This window comes from Bombina bombina, chromosome 4 (genome assembly GCF_027579735.1).
Source record: "Bombina bombina isolate aBomBom1 chromosome 4, aBomBom1.pri, whole genome shotgun sequence".
NCBI classification, from domain to species: domain Eukaryota; kingdom Metazoa; phylum Chordata; class Amphibia; order Anura; family Bombinatoridae; genus Bombina; species Bombina bombina.
In genome coordinates this window covers 983,215,906-983,231,884 of record NC_069502.1, presented here as the reverse complement: position 1 = coordinate 983,231,884, position 15,979 = coordinate 983,215,906, and the positions used below count along the sequence as shown (strand labels likewise).

The 15,979-nt window shown below is 37.2% G+C and overlaps 1 protein-coding gene across 2 annotated transcripts in view; it reads left to right on the top strand.

The window, feature by feature from the left end:
• Positions 1 to 15,979, top strand: part of FANCL (FA complementation group L) — a 332,294-nt gene that overhangs the window by 287,412 nt on the left and 28,903 nt on the right. For both annotated transcript variants that reach the window (XM_053712035.1, XM_053712034.1), the window contains one exon: positions 15,245 to 15,395. In XM_053712035.1, the coding sequence (XP_053568010.1) occupies positions 15,245 to 15,395 (151 nt within the window). The remainder of the gene's footprint in view (positions 1 to 15,244; positions 15,396 to 15,979) is intronic.

The window sequence follows — 15,979 nt, the reverse complement described above, 5'->3', positions numbered from 1 at the left end:
GCCGAATGACGGTTCCTTTAAATGACGTCATCCAAGATGGCGTCCCTCGAATTCCGATTGGCTGATAGGATTCTATCAGCCAATCGGAATTAAGGTAGGAAAATTCTGATTGGCTGATGGAATCAGCCAATCAGAATCAAGTTCAATCCGATTGGCTGATCCAATCAGCCAATCAGATTGAGCTCGCATTCTATTGGCTGTTCCGATCAGCCAATAGAATGCGAGCTCAATCTGATTAGCTGATTGGATCAGCCAATCGGATTGAACTTGATTCTGATTGGCTGATTCCATCAGCCAATCAGAATTTTCCTACCTTAATTCCGATTGGCTGATAGAATCCTATCAGCCAATCGGAATTCGAGGGACGCCATCTTGGATGACGTCATTTAAAGGAACCGTCATTCGGCTAGTAGGCGTCGCTTGAAGAGGTTGGATCCGCATCGGCTGGGAAGAAGATGGCTCCGCTCCGCTCCGGAAGAAAGAAGATTGAAGATGCGGCTTGATAGAAGACTTCATCCCGATGATGGACTTCCGACTTCATCCCCATGATGGATTTCTTCAGCCGCCGCTTGGATCCAGACTTCAGCCCGAGGATGGACGTCACTCTTCAGCCCCCCGCTTAGGCTTGGATCAAGACTTCGGACCCTCCTCTGGACCGATCGGTGAACCCGGCGAGGTGAAGACAAGGTAGGAAGATCTTCAGGGGCTTAGTGTTAGGTTTATTTAAGGGGGGGTTTGGGTTAGATTAGGGGTATGTGGGTGGTGGGTTGTAATGTTGGGGGGGGTATTGTATGTTTTTTTTTTACAGGCAAAAGAGCTGAATTCTTTGGGGCATGCCCCGCAAAGGGCCCTTTTAAGGGCTGGTAAGGTAAAAGAGCTTTGAACTTTTGTAATTTAGAATAGGGTAGGGCATTTTTTTATTTTGGGGGTCTTTGTTATTTTATTAGGGGGCTTAGAGTAGGTGTAATTAGTTTACAATTGTAATTTTTTTCTAATGTTTGTAAATATTTTTTTATTTTTTGTAACTTAGTTCTTTTTTATTTTTTGTACTTTAGTTAATTTATTTAATTGTATTTATTTGTAGGAATTGTATTTAATGTATTTATTGATAGTATAGTGTTAGGTTTAATTGTAGATAATTGTAGGTATTTTATTTAATTAATTTATTGCTAGTGTAGTGTTAGGTTTAATTGTAACTTAGGTTAGGATTTATTTTACAGGTAATTTTGTAATTATTTTAACTAGGTAACTATTAAATAGTTATTAACTATTTAATAGCTATTGTACCTGGTTAAAATAATTACAAAGTTGCCTGTAAAATAAATATTAATCCTAAAATAGCTACAATATAATTATAATTTATATTGTAGCTATATTAGGGTTTATTTTACAGGTAAATATTTAGCTTTAAATAGGAATAAGTTATTTAATAAGAGTTAATTTATTTCGTTAGAATAAAATTATATTTAACTTAGGGGGGTGTTAGGGTTAGGGTTAGACTTAGCTTTAGGGGTTAAAAAATTTATTAGAGTAGCGGTGAGCTCCGATCGGCAGATTAGGGGTTAATACTTGAAGTTAGGTGTCGGCGATGTTAGGGAGGGCAGATTAGGGGTTAATACTATTTATTATAGGGTTATTGAGGCGGGAGTGAGGGGGATTAGGGGTTAATAACTTTATTATAATAGCGACGCGGTCCGGTCGGCAGATTAGGGGTTAATAAGTGTAGGTAGGTGGAGGCGACGTTGGGGGCGGCAGATTAGGGGTTAATAAATATAATATAGGGGTCGGCGGTGTTAGGGGCAGCAGATTAGGGGTTCATAGGGATAACGTAGGTGGCAGCGGCGTGCGGTCGGCAGATTAGGGGTTAAAAATATTTAATAGAGTGGCGGCGATGTGGGGGGACCTCGGTTTAGGGGTACATAGGTAGTTTATGGGTGTTAGTGTACTTTAGAGCACAGTAGTTAAGAGCTTTATAGACCGGCGTTAGCCCAGAAAGCTCTTAACTACTGACTTTTTTCTGCGGCTGGAGTTTGGTCGTTAGATTTCTAACGCTCACTTCAGCCACGACTCTAAATACCAGCGTTAGAAAGATCCCATTGAAAAGATAGGATACGCAATTGACGTAAGGGGATCTGCGGTATGGAAAAGTCGCGGCTGGAAAGTGAGCGTTAGACCCTTTAATGACTGACTCCAAATACCAGCGGGCGGTAAAAACCAGCGTTAGGAGCCTCTAACGCTGGTTTTGACGGCTACCGCCCAACTCTAAATCTAGGCGTTAGTAATTATAACAAAATTTAATATAAAATATAAAATACATAAAAAAGGGACGTCTCCCTTGTAGTAAGATTGAAACACTAGCGCTTATTATTGTCGTGTGAACTACGCTAAAAGAGTAACCAATATAGCCAAACCTTTGGTCTTTACAATAGAACAATAGTACCTTAACAGTATTAGTAGGTATGTCCGATAAGGTCCTAGCAATTTTTGCGGAGCAGAGGGCCAAAAGTAGTTTGCTCTTGAAGGACCGACCACACCGCTCGTGTAGCAGTTTGGCGTTACCGGTCCGTTGGTAAGAGGCGGCTTTTTACAAGAGTCACACATGACCCCTCTTACGTCACGGATGTGGCCCTGGCAACCGGAGCTATGCTTGGTAATGGCAAATGATCGTGGAAGTTGCTATGTGATCCTGATATGTTACAATGTTGCAAATTAGTAGAGAGTGTGTCTTTGATTTCTTAATCCCCTATTCCGTAACAAAACGAGAAATCCTGGGGGAAGTTTAGAGATGTGGTCTTTGCAGTCACTGATAGTGACTGAGGATCTTCGTATACTTGATGGTAAACAGTGTTATATGATCAACTTGGCGGTCGCTAGTAGCGACTCAGGTATATAACTGATATAGGTAAAAACACAGCATCAGATCCCCATTGTAACATATCAGGATCACATAGCAACATCCAGGATCATTTGCCATTACCAAGCATAGCTCCAATTGCCAGGACCGCATCCGTGACGTAAGAGGGGTCACGTGTGACTCAAGTAAAAAGCCGCCTCCCACCAATGGACCGGTAACGCCAAACCGCTACACGAGCGGTTTGGTCGGTCATCAAGAGCAAACTACTTTTGGCCCTCTGCTCCGCAAAAATTGCTAGGACCTTATCGGACATACCTACTAATACTGTTAAGGTAATATTGTTCTATTGTAAAGACCAAAGGTTTGGCTATATTGGTTACTCTTTTAGCGTAGTTCACACGACAATAATAAGCGCTAGTGTTTTACTCTTGCTACAAGGGAGACGTCCCTTTTTTTTATGTATTTTATGTTTTATATAAAATTTTGTTATAATTACTAAGGCCTAGATTTGGAGTTCGGCGGTAAATGGGCTGTTAACGCTCCGCGGGCTTTTTTCTGGCCGCACCATAAAATTAACTCTGGTATCGAGAGTTCAAACAAATGCTGCGTTAGGCTCCAAAAAAGGAGCGTAGAGAATTTTTACCGCAAATGCAACTCTCGATACCAGAGTTGCTTACGGACGCGGCCGGCCTCAAAAACGTGCTCGTGCACGATTCTCCCATAGGAAACAATGGTGCTGTTTGAGCTGGAAAAAAACCTAACACCTGCAAAAAAGCAGCGTTCAGCTCCTAACGCAGCCCCATTGTTTCCTATGGGGAAACACTTCCTACGTCTGCACCTAACACCCTAACATGTACCCCGAGTCTAAACACCCTTACCCTTACACTTATTAACCCCTAATCTGCCGCCCCCGCTATCGCTGACCCCTGCATATTTTTTTTAACCCCTAATCTGCCGCTCCGTAAACCGCCGCAACCTACGTTCTCCCTATGTACCCCTAATCTGCTACCCCTAACACCGCCGACCCCTATATTATATTTATTAACCCCTAACCTGCCCCCCACAACGTCGCCGACACCTGCCTACACTTATTAACCCCTAATCTGCCGAGCGGACCTGAGCGCTACTATAATAAAGTTATTAACCCCTAATCCGCATCACTAACCCTATCATAAATAGTATTAACCCCTAATCTGCCCTCCCTAACATCGCCGACACCTAACTTCAATTATTAACCCCTAATCTTCCGATCGGAGCTCACCGCTATTCTAATAAATGGATTAACCCCTAAAGCTAAGCCTAACCCTAACACTAACACCCCCCTAAGTTAAATATAATATTTATCTAACGAAATAAATTAACTCTTATTAAATAACTTATTCCTATTTAAAGCTAAATACTTACCTGTAAAATAAATCCTAATATAGCTACAATATAAATTATAATTATATTATAGCTATTTTAGGATTAATATTTATTTTACAGGCAACTTTGTAATTATTTTAACCAGGTACAATAGCTATTAAATAGTTAAGAACTATTTAATAGTTACCTAGTTAAAATAATAACAAATTTACCTGTAAAATAAATCCTAACCTAAGTTATAATTAAACCTAACACTACCCTATCAATAAAATAATTAAATAAACTACCTACAATTACCTACAATTAACCTAACACTACACTATCAATAAATTAATTAAACACAATTCCTACAAATAAATACAATTAAATAACCTAGCTAAAGTACAAAAAATAAAAAAGAACTAAGTTACAAAAAATAATAAAATATTTACAAACATAAGAAAAATCTTACAACAATTTTAAACTAATTACACCTACTCTAAGCCCCCTAATAAAATAACAAAGCCCCCCAAAATAAAAAAATCCCTACCCTATTCTAAATTAAAAAAGTTACAAGCTCTTTTACCTTACCAGCCCTGAACAGGGCCCTTTGCGGGGCATGCCCCAAGAATTTCAGCTCTTTTGCCTGTAAAAAAAAACATACAATACCCCCCCCCCAACATTACAACCCACCACCCACATACCCCTAATCTAACCCAAACCCCCCTTAAATAAACCTAACACTAAGCCCCTGAAGATCTTCCTACCTTGTCTTCACCATCCAGGTATCACCGATCCGTCCTGGCTCCAAGATCTTCATCCAACCCAAGCGGGGGTTGGCGATCCATAATCCGGTCCAGAAGAGGCTCCAAAGTCTTCCTCCTATCCGGCAAGAAGAGGACATCCGGACCGGCAAACATCTTCTCCAAGCAGCATCTTCGATCTTCTTCCATCCGGAGCGAAGCGGCAGGATCCTGAAGACATCCAGCGCGGAACATCCATCCGGACCGACGACTGAACGACGAATGACTGTTCCTTTAAGGGACGTCATCCAAGATGGCGTCCCTCGAATTCCGATTGGCTGATAGGATTCTATCAGCCAATCGGAATTAAGGTAGGAATTTTCTGATTGGCTGATGGAATCAGCCAATCAGAATCAAGTTCAATCCGATTGGCTGATCCAATCAGCCAATCAGATTGAGCTCGCATTCTATTGGCTGTTCCGATCAGCCAATAGAATGCGAGCTCAATCTGATTGGCTGATTGGATCGGCCAATCGGATTGAACTAGATTCTGATTGGCTGATTCCATCAGCCAATCAGAAAATTCCTACCTTAATTCCGATTGGCTGATAGAATCCTATCAGCCAATCGGAATTCGAGGGACGCCATCTTGGATGACGTCCCTTAAAGGAACAGTCATTCGTCGTTCAGTCGTCGGTCCGGATGGATGTTCCACGCTGGATGTCTTCAGGATCCTGCCGCTTCGCTCCGGATGGAAGAAGATCGAAGATGCCGCTTGGAGAAGATGTTTGCCGGTCCGGATGTCCTCTTCTTGCCGGATAGGAGGAAGACTTTGGAGCCTCTTCTGGACCGGATTATGGATCGCCAACCCCCGCTTGGGTTGGATGAAGATCTTGGAGCCAGGACGGATCGGTGATACCTGGATGGTGAAGACAAGGTAGGAAGATCTTCAGGGGCTTAGTTTTAGGTTTATTTAAGGGGGGTTTGGGTTAGATTAGGGGTATGTGGGTGGTGGGTTGTAATGTTGGGGGGGGGGGTATTGTATGTTTTTTTTTACAGGCAAAAGAGCTGAAATTCTTGGGGCATGCCCCGCAAAGGGCCCTGTTCAGGGCTGGTAAGGTAAAAGAGCTTGTAACTTTTTTAATTTAGAATAGGGTAGGGAATTTTTTATTTTGGGGGGCTTTGTTATTTTATTAGGGGGCTTAGAGTAGGTGTAATTAGTTTAAAATTGTTGTAATATCTTTCTTATGTTTGTAAATATTTTTTTATTTTTTGTAACTTAGTTCTTTTTTATTTTTTGTACTTTAGATAGTTTATTTAATTGTATTTATTTGTAGCAATTGTGTTTAATTTATTTATTGATAGTGTAGTGTTAGGTTAATTGTAGGTAATTGTAGGTAGTTTATTTAATTATTTTATTGATAGGGTAGTGTTAGGTTTAATTATATCTTAGGTTAGGATTTATTTTACAGGTAAATTTGTTATTATTTTAACTAGGTAACTATTAAATAGTTCTTAACTATTTAATAGTTATTGTACCTGGTTAAAATAATTACAAAGTTGCCTGTAAAATAAATATTAATCCTAAAATAGCTATAATATAATTATAATTTATATTGTAGCTATATTAGGATTTATTTTACAGGTAAGTATTTAGCTTTAAATAGGAATAATTTATTTAATAAGAGTTAATTTATTTCGTTAGATGTAAATTATATTTAACTTAGGGGGGTGTTAGTGTTAGGGTTAGACTTAGCTTTAGGGGTTAATACATTTATTAGAATAGCGGTGAGGTCCGCTCGGCAGATTAGGGGTTAATAATTGAAGGTAGCTGTCGGCGATGTTAGGGAGGGCAGATTAGGGGTTAATAAGTGTAGGCAGGTGTCGGCGACGTTGAGGGGGGCAGATTAGGGGTTAATAAATATAATATAGGGGTCGGCGGTGTTAGGGGTAGCAGATTAGGGGTACATAGGGATAACGTAGGTGGCGGCGCTTTGCGGTCGGAAGATTAGGGGTTAATTATTTTAAGTAGCTGGCGGCGACGTTGTGGGGGGCAGGTTAGGGGTTAATAAATGTAATACAGGGGTCGGCGGGGTTAGGGGCAGCAGATTAGGAGTACATAAGTATAACGTAGGTGGCGGTCGGCAGATTAGGGGTTAAAAATTTTAATCGAGTGGCGGCGATGTGGGGGGAGCTCGGTTTAGGGGTACATAGGTAGTTTATGGGTGTTAGTGTACTTTAGGGTACAGTAGTTAAGAGCTTTATGAACCGGCGTTAGCCAGAAAGCTCTTAACTCCTGCTATTTTCAGGCGGCTGGAATCTTGTCGTTAGAGCTCTAACGCTCACTTCAGAAACGACTCTAAATACCAGCGTTAGAAAGATCCCATTGAAAAGATAGGATACGCAAATGGCGTAGGGGGATCTGCGGTATGGAAAAGTCGCGGCTGAAAAGTGAGCGTTAGACCCTTTAATCACTGACTCCAAATACCAGCGGGCGGCCAAAACCAGCGTTAGGAGCCTCTAACGCTGGTTTTGACGGCTACCGCCGAACTCCAAATCTAGGCCTAAGTGTCTTTTGGATTATATGTATATACATGAGATTTAATCATCTTCTTAAGCCATCAATATATGTTTATAGCGGGATCGTTTTATATTAAACATACCACATTACTCAGGACATAGTCCTTTAGCCATCTATATAATTAACCCTTAATGGTGCCCATTGCTGTATTTAGGAGTATAATAATACACTTACTATCCTCATCACACAGGACATAGTCTCTTAAGCCATTTACCTAATTTAACCCTTATTGGTGTTAATTGCGATATTTAGGAGGATAATAATACACAATAAATACACTAAGTTATTACTTTGATATTTACAATTATTTTTAATTTCACTTTATTTACACTCACTAATACATATTAGTCTATGAGTCTTTTTGTATAGACATTTAACCCGTGCTTTTAGCGCTTGACTTTATTTACGCAGGGATCTGTTGACCAAGGTCTCTTTGCTTATCTATGTCTAGATCTCTGAGGCTGACTGCGTGGCAATTGAACGCTTAGTCCTACCCAAGAGAGGGTTTCTGAGAGTGTTATTTTTACTGTCATTCAAGCTCGTAGCTGGTTGCTCGTCGCATCTATCATAAGGTGTGGAGGACCTACTTATGCTATTCTCCAGGATGAACTGGAGTAGGGCTTTCTGCAAGTCCCCTGATATTTCTCCTACTGTTCCTTGTTCCCTTGGCAGAATGACTGGGGGATGAGGGGAGTGAGGGAGGTATTTGGGCTTTTGGCTGGGGTATCTTTGCCTCCTTCTGGTGGCCAGGTTCTTAATTCCTACAAGTAATGAATGAAGCAGTGGACTCTCCTCCCACAGATGGAAATTAAATTATCAGGTAAGCATAATGTATGTTTTCTCCACAGCTAAGCAAGGTTCCTAAGGTTGGAAAACAAGCTCTAATTGGAACAGGCTACACCTGCTCCTAAGTCTGCATAAATAATTCAACAAGAACTATAATAATGTCTCTATAGGGGACGCTTAACGATATAATACATAAAACATACAAGGTGAAACAAAGTATATACAGATAATAATACACATCAATAACCCTAGTCACAGGATATACTGAACTCCCATATATTGTCAGTTCATCAGGGGTTAAAACTCCTGGACTCCCATATATTGTCAGTTCATCAGGGGTTAAATTTCCTGTAGCAATTTCAGGATCACAGTGGCTGCACTCCTCTTCACACTAATGTAGTGGAATAAAAAAACAGCATCTAGCAAATATAAGAGAGGCGCCTCATGTGTGTATCAGTCACCAAATATATATATAGTGTGTGTGTGTGTATATATATAATTTTTATATATTTATTTATTTAACCTCGCCTCCTAGCCTTTTATGGTTTGCAAAGCTCTTACTCCTGAATTTAAGAAGTTAATGTGAGCAATGCACCTTTTTATTAAATTTAACCTTCTATTTATGTAAATGTTAGATCAAAAGGAAAAAAATATTTGAGACATTTTAAAAACATAACACAATTTTATTTTTTTCTGCAGCTAAGTTGCAATGCAGTATATTATAAAACTTTAAAAAACTGATTTACTTATATCTTATACATGTAGTCTAAGTGTAATATGCACTTTACCCACAGCTTGTTCCAGTTGATAATTATCACCTCGAAACTTAAGAATAACAATGTGCAGAGGGTTGTATAAATTTAGCTTTTTACTTAATAGTGCCATGTTTAAACACTTCAGTAGCAGGAATGTCTATTTATATATCCAATACAAAAGTTTCCAAAGTCAAATCTATGCTCCCACATACTTACTGTAGTTCATACCCTCTCTTGCTATTAATTAAGATATGCTAAGACTACAAAGGATTTATTACTAAACTACTACTAAGATTTATTTTAAATAGGGAGATTCCTACCAAACTTAGTGTCTCTCCTCTTTATTTAACAGGATTATCTAGTCAGATATAATATATGCAGAGAAACATTGATCTATCATTTAAGCAAGATCTCCTTACACTATATCTTAAAAGTTGATAATGAGATATGTTCATTTTATTTCCACTGTGTAGATGCGTATGTATATTCATAGTTGATACAGACCGTTAGCATTTTTGATGTGGTTATCAAAATATTTATACTAAAATAAAAATTGAAAACGAGGTTATCCAGTTGAGATCCAAAAGTGGTCTCCTTAGTTGGTCTTTACCTCCAATAACTACATTACCTAGAGTGGAGGTCCAAAAGTGGCCTTATATATCATTTTGGAGGTATATAAAAGATTTGGTATGCTACTTACAAATTGTACCCTGTTCCTTTGTACCTTTCTATGGAATGCATATAACCAATCACAATATTGTATCTTATGATGTATTCATTCCAATTTGTTTATCGTGTCATTGTATTGCATATTCCATGTATACCTTATGTTAAACCTCAAATACAAATTTAAAAAAAAAAAAAAAAAAAAAAAAAAAACTGATTTACTCTCCAGTTAAGCAATACATTGCAATTTAGTTAAGTGCTTTAGTGTAACTTCCTAATTTAAAATTGAATTTCATTTCAAACTGACCTGCAGAAAAATATTCATTAAAAAAATCTCATCGCAGAAAGTGAAAAAAAAGTTCTGCCTCTGGGGCTCTCTCATAGCCGTCCATAATCAAACTTGTGGGGTATCCCTTGTCCTTGAAATGATCTATTAAAATATTAGATTGTTCACTATATTTATCAAGGGTACTACAATTGCGGCGTATTCGCCTACACTGACTATAGGGAATGTTGGTTTTCCACCCCTTTAGATGATTGCTTAAAAAATGTAAACAATTGTTACGGTCTACACGCAACATTCCCACTCTCATCCCATTCGAGAAGTACATCTAGAAATTCAATCTTATTAGGTTGTAGGTTATAAGTAAAGGAAAGTCCCATGGAGTTAGTATTCAAACTTTCCATAAAATTACTGGCTTCTTCAATTGAACCCTGTCATATAAAAATAAGGTCATCCATTTAACGGCCATAGAATACCAGGTTGCCCCTCCAGTTAGAGTTGTAAATATTAGTCTCTTCAAAAAAAAACATAAAGAGATTTGCAAAACTGGGGGCAAACCTGGTACCCATGGCCTTCCCTTTAACCTGTAAATAAAATTTGTCCAAAAATTGGAAATAGTTATGAGACAATATAAAAGATATGGATGCTAAAATGAACTTCTGTTGTGTTGTAGGTAAATATAAATCTTCTTCCAAAAATCTCCCAATGGCTTGTAGACCTAGTTCATGATCTATTTTAGTAGAGTGCTCCTACATCAAAGGATAACCAGTAGTAGAAATCCATTCTCTTAACCTCTGATAATTTATTAAGGAGGTCTGTAGTATCTTTTAAATATGATGGCAAGGTCTTGACATAACCCTGTAAGAAGAAATCTATGTACTCTGATAGTTTATCAGTGAGGCTATTAATGCCCGCAATTATGGGCCTGCCAGGGGGATTTTTGTGGATCTTGGGCAGGTGGTAATAGTAAGGCGTGTTGGGGTGGCCAGGAGTGAGTTAGTTTCTTTCTTTTTTATTTAAAATTCCTCCAGATAGACCCTGTTCCAATAGATTTTTAAATAGTTTACAAAAGGCTTCCATGGGAAACTTTTTTTTTATTGTTTGTAATATTCTTCATCTCCCACTATAGTAATGGCTTCTTTTATGTAGTCATCATAGTTCTGCAATACTTTGCCCCCGCCCTTATCTGCTTGGCAGATAACTAGATTATGGTCCCCCGACAGACTTCTAATTGCTCTAAGTTCCTGTGGCCAGATCTTAGCTTTATTTGATTTGGGACAGTGTTTACTAGTGATTTTTTCTAAATCCTCTAATACAAACTGTTGAAACAGTTCAATACAAGATGCTTCTTCCTTGGGAGGGTTAAACAAAGAAGGGGGAGGCAAATGGAGTATGTTTGAAACAGTGTTAATTTTGTCGACTAAAACTAGACTAAAATGACTATAAAACTAAAGAAATTCTGATGACTAAAATACGACTAAAACTAAAATGACATTTTAGTCAAAAGACTATGACTAAAACTAAATCAAAATGACATTTTAGTCAAAAGACTATGACTAAAACTAAATCAAAATTTGCTGACAAAAACATTTTATGCAAGGTGTTATAATCAATCCATATCTGATTAATTCTCTTTTGTAAAATTTACGAAACTTAATTTTATTAAATTTTAAGATAAATAAAGACATGTTATATACCACAACAGTTAAATCTGTTAAATCTGTATTGCATGTTCAAACCTTAATACCATAAATAAAAACAGGTTAATAAACCTTTACTCCAGGAGTATATAATGAGTTTGGAAGTTCTAGAGCAGTGCTAATATCTTTGCCGAAAATTTTACGAATCTGTGAACAATCAATTGATTCTTTCTATAGAAATAAGTATAACCCACGAGTATGGGTTTGTTATGCTGTGCCTGTGCTATCCGCAGAAACTTTTTGTTGTGTTGAGTTACTTGATACTTGTTTTAATTATTAACAGAGAACTGTTAAAGTTTTTATATTGGGTAATATGTGCAATACAGCCAATACAGTTTACAGTTTTGTTTTTTTATATTTTACAGTTGCACTTCTGTTTGTTTATGAAACTTGGTTTTATTTAATTTTAAGTTTAATAAAGATGTTACATATCACAACGGCTAAATCTGTGTCTGTATTGCATGTTTAAACCTTATTACCATAAATATTAACAAGTGTTATGTTTACTCCTGAAGTATATAATCAGTTTGCAAATGATACAGAAATGCTTAAATAATGCATTACACTTTAACTAAACCCCTTAGATTTTAGTCGACTAAAATCTACTGGAGATTCAGTCGACTAAAACTAGACTAAAACTAAAACAATTCAGATGACTAAAATACGACTAAAACTAAAATGGCATTTTAGTCAAAAGACTAAAACTAAGACTAAATTGAAATTTGCCGTCAAAATTAACACTGGTTTGAAATCTTCAAATAGATGGTCAGTTAATGATGAAATGTCGCTATGTATAACTTGTAAAGATTGGTCAGCGGGCATTTCATCTATGAGAATATGTGTTCCCATAATTTTCCTTTGTTTCAGTTTTTTGGCCACAAAATAGCGTTGAAGCGACAATTTTCTCGTAAATTTGTTAAGATCTACGAACAAATCAAACATATTGGGAGCATTAGGGGGCAATATGATAAACCATGACCCAATATTCTGATTTCATCATCATTGAGGGCATGGTCTGATAAGTTAAAGATACCCTCTTTTCATTTTTGAAGTTTCTCCTTTTTTGAGGTCTGCCCTCTGCCTCTTCTTCCTCGCTTGGATATACCCTTTTTTTGTGATTGTTTTGGTGTATTTTTTCTCCACAAGGAGGCCAATTGTCGCTCCTCTAAAAAATGACTACTATTGTTTGTTTTGCCTGAGGAAACAGTGTAACTGCTGGGGGTACAGACTGTGTATACCCACCAGTTTTTAACACTGTATTATTTGAATTTTATATGGTTTTAATAAATCAGTTTTTAAACTACAACAGTGTTTACAAGCCCTAATTGCCAGGTGCACATATGTGTTTGGGCCTACTGTTTGGTTCATCACTGTGAATGTGTTTGAGCTGTCCCTGGACTACGTGCAGCTGTCGGGAGGAGGTGAGCTACTAGCACATAAGGGTGCTCTATGGCAGGGGTCGCCAACCTTTCCGACCTCAGGGACCACTAAACTCACAATTTTGAATCCCGTGGACCACTAACAGGATTTTTTTTTATAGAAAGGTACAAACCTCTATAATGTGTGTGTATATATTTATTTATATATATATATATATATATATATATATATATATATATAGATATATATATATATATATATATATATATATATATATATACACACACACACATACTGTACATAACTAGTAAAACCATAGCTAAGTTTACATTATGTATATATTTACGCATTTTTAAGAATTATTTTTTGGAAATAACTAATTGAATGACAGAACTGAGAGAATACTTCCAAATGACAGATGAAGGGTGAGTGCCAGCTTTTGAGCGGGAAACAGAGGGGCAGAAAGTGGGGAAAAAACAATTATGTTTAAAAGGACCACCAGACTTTCAAGTTACCTCCCCAGTAAGGAAATATTCAAAACTACTTATGATCATGGACAGACATTGGAGTCATAAAATAAGTTTATATCAGAAAACTCTCAATATGGATGTGCGCTAACCACGACTGATGTTACTGGCAATTACTATAATACTGGTGGGATATGGCTGATCTGCTGGATAGCAATTACTGGAATTCAGGTGGAATAAATTTATTAGAATGAAAAATAATTAATATTTAATAAAAAAAAGATGATGGGGAGGAAGACAAACAGTGATGTAAGTCCATCTGAAGGAATTAGGAAAACTACTACAAAGAGACAGACAAAGGGAAGAAAATAAATGAAATATAAGATTTTCTTTTTTTCATATACTTTAATTCCACTATTTCAAGCCAAGACTATATCAACCTCTGCTGGCTTTAGAATGTAAGCATCTTTCTCTGAGCAACGTGTCGGGCGGGAGGAGTTAAAAATACAATCTAGCTACGCAAGTTGCGCAGTACTACGCAACGTGCGTAGGGAGATTGTAATTTTTAACTCTTCTGTTTTCACTGATGACCAGCCAGGTACTGTAGGGAGTTGCGACGTGACTGGGTGACACCATCAGAGGAGAGTAATTCCTGCTTGATGGTGTCAAGGACCACCAACATCTTCTCGTGGACCACCAGTGGTCCACGGACCACTAGTTGGAGACCGCTGCTCTATGGAAATGTGAGTACCCTGTGTTTGACATTTTCTATCTGATTTGTCTATTTGGTGGCTGATACACACATGCGGCGCCTCTCGTATATTTGCTAGATACCAGTCTGCATAAAAGTGTGATCTCTAATCCAGATTCTCTGGTAGGGGGTAGATTAAACCTCTTTCAGGAGGCATGGTTTTGGAATGTTTCAGATTCTTGGGCTCTGAATATAATTTCCAAAAGTTATCGGATAGGTTTCAGGGTAAGACTTCCCAGAGGAAGGTTTCTTTTGTTTCGAAGAATCCTGTAAAAGCTTAGGCTTTTCTTCAGTCATTCCTGGATTTAGAATCCATCTGTGTGATAGTTCCTGTTCCTCTCCTAAGCTAAATGTAAAGAACAATGTAAAATTTGAGAGGACAAATTCTGTGTATATATTTTAAATGTTACAGCATTTGTTTTGGTTACAACTATTGAATTATTACAAATTGTTTAAAATATGATGGCTATTATTTTGACTTTTATTATAGCTTAACATATGCCTAGATTACAACTGCAACTAAGGATGTAGATATATTTGATCTCTTTCAAAATATGATATAAAAATCTGTTTAGGTTAATTTGCCTATAGTTTTGTTTTATAAAATCATAGTTTATAATACATTCGATTGTAAGAAATAAAAAGGCAAAGTAAAAAAACAATTGTGATTATTTTGACACTTTTTTTTATTACTTCCTATAAATGTTTTATTTAATTCTTAAATTGTGTATATGTATTATCTATGTACAAAACAAATAAATAAAAAACAAGTAGTAACATTTGTCTGTGTATATTATACTTATTCATATTTTACAGAACTGATGACGCATATAAATGTACATGATATATTCCTTAGAAATATGAATTGCAAATGTGCACAGAGCCTTGTTTATTATGAAAAATACCCACCGTTCTCATCTTGTGTCTTTTACAGAATTCCTTGCAAAACATTTATAACCAAATTTTAGGGACATTGGAATCACTGAAAGGTTTTTGGGATGCATTGGATGAAATAGATAACAAGACGTGGGTATTGGAACCAGAAAAACCAACACGCAGTGCCACAATCAGGCGGATTGCAATAGGTAGTACAATTCTGGCTATGTTAATGATACTGTACTTTACACCAATCAGAGCAGCTTAAATGTTCTACATTTTACTATAATAAATTGTAATCGTTAACACGCCATCTTAACGGCTTTCTATAGACTTTTACAAATTAGCATAAGTTTAATTCATGAAATTGTTTAAATTGATTTATTTTCTTAATTTTTTTATCTTTTAACTGCACCACCGATAAGCTCAGCTCTCCCATCCGCCATACTGTCTAATTGATTGATAGATGACGATTCTTCAAACAACTAATCATGGTTTCCCCCAGCTGTGACGTTTATGCAAAGAGGCTGAACGCCCCGTGGGCGAAACCATAATTAGTTGTTTGAAGAATCGTCATCTGTCAATCAATTAGACAGTATGGCGGGCGGAAGAGCTGTGCTTATTGGCGGTGCAGTTGAAAGATAAAAATTTAAGAAAATAAATCAAATTAAACAATTTCATGAATTAAACTTATGCTAATTTTTAAAAGTCTATATAATGCCATTAACCCCTTAATGACCGCAGCACTTTTCCATTTTCTGTCCGTTTGGGACCAAGGCTATTTTTACATTTT